At 29.9% G+C, this 8,469-nt stretch overlaps 1 protein-coding gene across 1 annotated transcript; it reads right to left on the minus strand.

Moving 5' to 3' along the window:
• Positions 1 to 3,931: 3,931 nt before the first annotated feature.
• LOC106773943 lies at positions 3,932 to 6,501 on the minus strand. The gene is made up of 5 exons (XM_014660710.2): positions 6,378 to 6,501; positions 6,220 to 6,295; positions 5,701 to 6,116; positions 4,967 to 5,195; positions 3,932 to 4,204 (listed from the first exon to the last, which is right to left on the minus strand). Exons 1-5 carry the CDS (start codon positions 6,393 to 6,395, stop codon positions 4,185 to 4,187), a joined length of 759 nt encoding a protein of 252 aa, XP_014516196.1. The 5' UTR covers positions 6,396 to 6,501; the 3' UTR covers positions 3,932 to 4,184.
• Positions 6,502 to 8,469: the final 1,968 nt, after the last annotated feature.

The raw sequence follows: 8,469 nt of genomic DNA on the forward strand, positions 1-8,469 counted from the left end.
GCATACTTGGATAAATACCTTAAAAGTATCATAGGAATGTTTCTATTTGAAGACTCTTGTTCTCACAAGTTGTACAAGCTACACAATCAATGAAAAACTCTGATAAAACATTGTACAACTACAAAATAGACCCGAGTCTGACTTAGAAGCTAAAAAGGCTATCAAGCTGATATAACAGAAGTCAACTCAACACTCAACGGACAAATTTTCAAGAAAGCTATAAATAGCCAGATGTATGAAGACAAGATAAGAAGGATAACGAAGTGAAAACATTTGCTTGCTCTAATCTCTATGCTTATAATTCAAAAAGTCGTCTAAAGCTTTCAAGTAGAGTTGCCAAAATGGGTCACAACCTGCGGGCCAACCCGGCTCACCACAGGTTCGGGCTAGGTTGGGTTTGAAAAAATTGTATATTTTTTATGCGGGTCAGATTTCAACCTGACTCATTTAAACTCGGCTCATGCGGGTTGAACCCGTGGTGGGCCGGGTTGGCCCACCAACCTACCTACCTAATTTTATTTTATCAAAATTTAATTTTAATTTTATAAAAAAATATTATTTTTTTGCTTGAAAAAATTATTTAAGTTCCCTATTTGAAATTAATTAAATACTCATGTTGGGAGTGAAATTTGTTTAGATTTAAATTATAAAAAGTTTATAATTTTTTATTTTAAAAAAATTATAATTAAGTGAGCCAGTAAGCCGTTTACCCACCAACCCGTGGTGGATCGAGCCAGGTTCGAATTTTTCTGGCTTGCTAATAAATGAGCCGAGTAGGGTTGACTCACTAAGTGACCAACCCGTGATGAATCGGGTCGGGTCAGGCCGGGTGACCCGTTTCGACAGCTCTACTTTCAAGTGAAAAAAGAGTGAAACACCTTCAAGATTTATAGATTATATTGTAATTAAAAATATCCTCTTTTTAGAGTTATCCATCTGTATCTTATTGTATGTCCCGTTGTGGATTTATAGTGATCAGAATTTGTTTGAATACTTGTAAAACAAGAGTGGTTAGAATACTTATAAACTAGAAGTGGTGATACTTGACTTCACAACTTATCAAGAAGATACCAGAATTGTTTAGAGTACCAAAAGTGATGAGAATACTCATTGTAAATCAGGAGTGGTGAGAATACTTATTATAAACCAAACTTGGTGAGAATACTTATGTAATATTGAGAGAGAACTGAACATAGCAAAGTTGGAGTGAACTAGTATAAAAATACTCCTTGTTCGTTGTTTTATTTTACAAATCCTTTCTTGAAAAGCTTCTCATAAAGTCTAGTGTTTGCATATCTCTTTTATTGTTTGCATATCGCTACATTACGAAAATATTTTGAAAATATTATTCACCCCCCCTTCCCCATTTATAGTGTTTTCTTGTGGTTTTAGTTGGTATTGAAGCTAACCTCTGGAGTAAGTTCTTAACAACACATGATTGCATTTTTTGAATCATGTCATATAGATATGTAGGATGTGGTGGAAAACAGAAATTACATTCCCCTGATGTCATGCAATTATATAACTCTAATGATGTCTTTTTCTCTTTATATTGCTCTGATAAAATGATAAAATGATTTATTTACCGTAAACTTTGATTTCATGAAATTGAATTTAAAACCATTTTTTTCTCTAATATACTCTCTTGAAAAGTCTTTTAGAGAAAGATAGTTGTTTAGTGTGATAGAATGGAATTTAGCTATACATATGCTCTGAACCAAATCTATCACGACTAGTATATTAAAGCTTTTAATATCTATGATACCTATTTCTTGTTAGTATGTGTATTTGTTAAACATCAAAAAGAAATATTGTTAAGACAAAATTGTTTAAGAAAATCTTATTATAAAGTTTAATATAACATCTAAAACAAAATAGTGCTTAATCGTTTATGAAGTTTGTTAGAAGCACTAAACTCTATTCTTTAAAATGCTTAAACAATACAGAGTGTCTAATAAATAAGAGTGTCTAACAGATAATTGATAAGCACTAAATGTTATAGAGTTCATAACAAAACGTCTAATCGCTAAAGCGTTTAATAACGAGTTAGACCATCTAGGATACATATAACCTGGCTAAACGCTAACTATCCTAAACACTTTAAAAGTTACTCAAAAAAAGACAAGTGTTAAACGATAGTACTCGTGTCATGTGTTGGAAGTCCCACATCGACTAGAGATAAGGCCAAATTATAATATATATAAGTGAGGTGCAAACCTCACCTTACAAGCCGGTTTTGTGGGGTTGAGTTAGGCCTAAAACTCACTTCTAATATGGTATCAGAGCCATCTTTAAAGCCTATCCTAGAGAGTTCTAAGTGGGCATTCTATTCTTCTATTCCACCCGCTATCGGGCTACTATTGGACCATCCAATTTCTACTATCACGCACGAGATGTCTATACCTCGGCGTGAANGGGGTGTGTTGGAAGTCCCACATCGACTAGAGGTAAGGCCAAATTATAATATATAAGTGAGGTGCAAACCTCACCTTACAAACCGGTTTTGTGGGGTTGAGTTAGGCCTAAAACCCACTTCTAATATCATGTCTAAACGCTTAGGTTGTCTAATGTTTTAATGCATGTGCGTTTAAGTACTATTTTGTCTGTTGTGTTGTGTTCTCTTTTTATGCAGATTACCAACTTTATTCAAAAGCTTGCTCAAAATCAAAAGAATGTTTAAAAACATGAAGATATTTAAGGAATGATTTCTTCATGCCTTATGCTTGTCTCATCTGTACATAGCACAGTTGCTCTGTTAAGACACAACATAATTTCTGGCTGTACTATAAAGGCTACACACCTAGAAAAAAGTTAAAAACTCTTAATAACCAATTTTTTTCGAAGAAGTTTATATAAAGAGGATTGCATGAAGAGAAGAATACGACCTTTTGCTATCAAGATTATTATATGCTCACTACTTCTCTCTAAGCTATTTCTTTTAAGACTCATCTTTGAAAAAATCTTTTTACAAGTTTTCAAAAGTTTACTTTATTGATTTCATATCCTCTCTAAGAGAATTATCTTTTGTCTTGATTTCAAACACTTGTAAAGTTTAACTTAGTGAAGTTATACGTTCTAGATAATTGGTCTAGAGTTTATACCAGGAGTGGTGAAACTCGTCTGACCAGTTTGGTTAGTTTATAAAACAGAATTGGTTAAACTCGTTTAAAATGGAATTCCATAAAGGTTTTTTTAAGAGAGAACTGAATATAGTTCAGTTAGAGTGAACTAATACAAAATTAAAGTATGTTTTATTGTCTTTATGTCTAAAACAAGTTTTCCATTCAACATTTTCTTTAAACCTAAGTGTTTAACTACTATTGCAGACTCCCTAACCATTGCAAAATAATATTAAACGCTATTGGTGAAAAATTTTAAATTCAAACTCTTCTTATAGTGTTTTCCTATATTGCCTTATCCTCTAACCAATTCCCCCCTCCCCTACACTTATTGATTTTCTAATGTCCCCTACTACCATGATTCAAAATGATATTTATATTATAAAGTTTGAAATTAATCTTAGGTATCAAAATCAAAATATACTTATAAAGATCTGTAACCTTCTTCACATTTGCATTAGCAGAAACCTTCATCATTACATAATCTTAATTGGTTATAATAATATAATGTAACGTTTAATAACAAATAATACTCTTTTGCTTGAAATTCTTCATTGTCACTTTTTTATTTTTTATTGGGTCCCGTTATCTTATAGTCTAAAAAAGAACCAAACTACATTAAACATCCTATCGTTTAGAGAGTTTGCAAAATAACAATAGAAAATTTTCTCAAACACAGTGAAAAAAATTATCTGAAACACTCTGCTTTACTTGTAAACTGTTCAATATTATTTAAGCCAATTTCAACTAAGTTTATCTACACAACTGATGAAGTAGATGCCAAACATACTCATTTCGTTTCCTAAAACAAAAATATAGATATAGTCTTTTTATCCACACGATGAAAATAAGTACCATGAACATCAGAAGAAAATCACTAGATGCTGATGTTACATTTCCTTTTTCTTGCCAATCAATCTAGCTGTTTTCAGTAAGCCACCAATAATTCCTAGAATATCCATTCGATGTAGACGGAAACCGCAGACATAAACTTGTAAAGTTTATTGTTTGGTGAAAAGTTCTCCCTCTATGTAGCAGTAGAATTTTTTCCTCACATACTTTTCTTCATAGTTCCAGCACCACAACTGTTGATCCATCAAAACGAGGATCAGTCAAGCATTTAGTTCATGTCACATATACAACAAGTATATAGATAGGTATAGGTTTATAATCGTTTTTATTAAGAAGTGAATTTTAAATCTAACTCAATTACACAAAATTAATTTATAAGATGATGTCTGCATTTTATTTATATATTATAATTTAACTTTATTTTTAGTTGATGTGAGACTTCTAATATATTTTTTTTGTAAATACTTATGAAAATTAATCAAGTGGAAATTTATACTATTATTCACGAAAAGAAAAAACTTTTTTTAACAACACTTTTTTAACAACCTTTTGATAACGCATACGTGACAGCTTGTGATTGGTCTGTTTTAAATAATTTTTTAACATAAATTCAAATAGACCAATAAAATGATGACATGTATTCCGTTGTCAAAAAAGTTGTCAAAAAATGTTGTCAAAATATCATTTTCCTTACGAAAATGGTGATTTTTTGTTTGTTATTACAGAAGTAGATAAGTTTTTAAAAATTATACCATAATGGATGAGCCGTTTTTTCTAACACGACTTTTAATAAAAAAGAAACAGATAATCAAAGTCGTTTCTCTTCACACAACTTATAGATTTTCGTAATCTTTTATAAAACTACAATAAACCAACTTATGTATCATAATGTAGTGATAATTGGGACGTGATATCTCCTACAAAGTTTATTATAAACTTGTATTCTTTTAAAAGGGTTGAAAAAGGATTGGTAAAGTAAATACAAGTTGGCTTACATTCAGAATCTGTGGTGATCCAGTTTTCTTTTCTGCAAGTGTTGTTGCGAGGGATGTAAATTTGTGAATGTGAAATGTTGGTTTGAACATTCTGAGACAAAGTAGCCAGTGAGAGAACAGAAGAAGTATCCACATCCCACGTGAAACTGATCTTTGGTGATTCACAGCTTCCTTGATCTTCTTCTGCAAATACTCCTACGTTTCCTTGTCTTCTATACTGTAAAACCTGCTATGAAAATTTCATGATGTACACTATTAAGTCGCTCGATTATAATAAAATCGATCGCATAGTGAGGTTTGTATCTACTTCTATAATAATTAATTTTATCTCTGGTCGATGTGAGACTTATAGCTGTTACTAACATATTTTTATGATATAATGATCACATGTATTTTTTTCAGAAACAGAATAATCAGTTTGTTGTTTTTCTGACGTGACGTGTTTGATTGGGGAATAGGTCGCGATTCTTAGAGCAATCGCGACTTATAAGATCATTTTATTTTCAAAAATATCACCGTACACTATTATGTTGCGGTTTCTGATGAACTGTGACATAATGTTTGCCATAGAAAGTGAGTTTTTTTACTAATGACCCTTTCAAATATACTGTTGTAATTTACATTCATATACAATTACTTTCACTGTGGTAAGAAAATAACGATGAAACTATGATAATGACTTCAACAAGTTTATTTCTTTAATGAGTTGAGAGTGAAAGGGCTCTAAATTTTACCTTATGTTCATAGAATTCTTCTATTTTGTCTTCTTTTGTTGAAGCAACTCTTCTGAGTAGCTCTTTCATTCTTGAAATGGGCTTCTTTCTCCTATTATCTTCCTTTGCTTCAGCATTGAAACAATAATTTTCAATTGTTTTAGTTGTTTTCGAGAATGATTCCTCTGATATAGGCAAAATCTTGTTTCCTACATGAATAGCAAAATCTTCTTCTCTCTTCATATTCAGGATGAAACTCCTTCTTCTGTTCAAGTTTCTTTTTCTGTGTATGTTGATGTTTCTGTAAAAACAAGCCTTTGGAATGTCTTTTCCACAGATAAAAATAAACAGCTTCAAGTTCTTGATCCGAAGCTTCCTACCTTCGATTCCCTTTGTTCCTCTAAGTGTAATCATATTTTTTACTTTACCCTTTTTATCTGAAAAACAAAAACATCAGAAACAACAATCATCACTTTCTGATACAACTTTTTCATACTATTTTGAACTTCACACTCAGAAAGTTATAAGAATGGGTGTTACCTCTTATCATTGTTTTCCAGTTGCTGCTCCTCCCTATTTGATGATGATTTTGGCCTTTAGAGACCCATTGAAGAATCTGTTATAGAACATATAAGCTTTATTGAAGTAAATAATTTCCAGCATATGATAAATATACCAATACATAACAAAGCATATACCTGCATTGTTAAGAGCATATACTACTTTGCCTCTATATATGTTGTGTTCTTTGAGGGTGAGACAAAAATTAAATTGAAGTTGCAATGATTTGAAAGAATGTGGTGAGACAAAGTGACAAAGCAACCGTTGTGAGGGAGGAATGTTTGGTGATGATTTTGATTCACATGAACCCTTTATATATATATATATATATATATATATATATATATATATATATATATATATATATATATATATATATATATATATATATAGTTATATAATTGCATGATCGAGTGGTGTGTGTAAAGGGAAAAGGACTTCATTTAATAAGAATGTTTCAGCTTATGTGGAGTGGTTCATAGCCATACACTTGTATGTTGATGATGCGGAAAACCCAACTAACATGAATTCAAGACACATAAATAGTATTTGTTCTTTTTGTGAGAAAGAAAAATTAAAATAAAACAAAGAAGAAAAACAATTAACAAAATTTTAAATAAAAAATTACAACCAAATATTTAAAAAAATCAAATAAAAAATTTAAAAATATCTAAGGGTTAAATTATAACTGTGACTCATAGGTTAATTGAAATTTTGATTGAAATAGCATTTGGTAGCGAAATTGTTTGATTGTGCTGTAATGTTTTAACGGTATTTTGATGTTAGATTAATAAATTTGTTTTCTCTTTTGATTATTATTGTAATTTATTTTTATTTATTTCTTTTGCTTCTTAATAAAGTAAAAGTAATTATTTTTACATTGTAACATGATAGTATGGTCTTAAATCTACGTAACATATAAATCACACAAATTTAAAGGTTTTTAATTTTGACTGAGAATTTATTTTGATTAAAGTTAGAAGCTTTAATGTGATTGATTGAGATTTTGTCCATAATTGAGAATATACTTTGATTAAAGGTGAAAATTTTAAAAAGAATTAATCTTATATTCTTATATAAGAGGGCAAAGAATATATACATGATTAGACATAGTAATATTTAATTTATGTATTTTAGTTGAATTTACTATTATTAATCTATAAATTTCTTGTTTGTGATTGAGAATGTATTTTGGTTAATAGAGAAAATGCCAACAAATTATTTAAGAGTTTACCATAGTTAATTTGAAAATATAAGATAATAATTGGTTGGACAATAATATTTAGATAATCAATTATGAATCCTATTTTGGTAACATACTGTAATCAACATATTTTCATTATTATTTCTTTTATCTCTTTTTATCTTTTCAATTATATTTCTTTCTATCATTATTATGTTTTTATTTAATGGTTTACTTATTTTATTTATCTTTATTTTTTTCTATTATCTTTATTTTGTTTGATTAAACTTTTTTATAGTTGTGATAAGAACTAATTTGTTAGGAATCAATTTTGTGTTCTTTGGGAGATGACTTAGGATTTACTTTTCTATTTTATTGGCTACTAACTTAGAAACTCTGAAGGTTCTATAGTTTAGTGTTCGTGTGCAATTTGTAATACAAATATACTGGGTTATTGTAGTAAACAAGTGTCGTATCTACATGAATTTAGTAGAAAACACAACGCTTTTACTATTTTGATCTTTTGCAAAACATTTGATGGGTAGCAAACAAGTTTGTAATGAAAATGTTGTAAAATCAATTGGAAATCAGTTTTAGTTAATAAATGAGTGACTTTTGAATGATTAAATCGTGTTAAAGCTTAATTTCACATATTTTCCCTTTCTTGTATTAGATCTACCTCCAAACATGAAAATTCAGATGATCAAGTCTAGTGATTTCACTTAGGTCTAACTCTAGGTACATTTCTAGCATTTAGAGCCTAGGATCATCACCCTTTAGTATGATTCCTCAATGATTGCTAGAACAATTCACTTGTATTAAGATCAAGACTTTATATATGTAATTGCGTACCCTAGATCTATTCCCAGCATCTAGAAGCCCACATGATAATGGATTAGACCATATATAACTTAAGATTAATTCTCACTCAATCTTAAGTCAGTTAGATAAGATGAGTGATAAGTTCGTCCAACATTAAATATAAATCAATTAACAAACGTTAAATCAAAAGAAATCATACATGAATGGAAGGTATTACCAAATAC

Source organism: Vigna radiata, chromosome 9 (assembly GCF_000741045.1).
Source record: "Vigna radiata var. radiata cultivar VC1973A chromosome 9, Vradiata_ver6, whole genome shotgun sequence".
NCBI lineage: Eukaryota > Viridiplantae > Streptophyta > Magnoliopsida > Fabales > Fabaceae > Vigna > Vigna radiata.

What these genes read in the sequence shown, in the direction of transcription:
- LOC106773943 (XM_014660710.2), bottom strand. An exon ending in CTGGAAAACAATGATAAGAG is followed by an intron (nt 6,117 to 6,219) that starts GTAACACCCATT and finishes TTTGTTTTTCAG; the next exon opens with ATAAAAAGGGTAAAGTAAAA. An exon ending in AAGAATTCTATGAACATAAG is followed by an intron (nt 5,196 to 5,700) that starts GTAAAATTTAGA and finishes AAATTTTCATAG; the next exon opens with CAGGTTTTACAGTATAGAAG.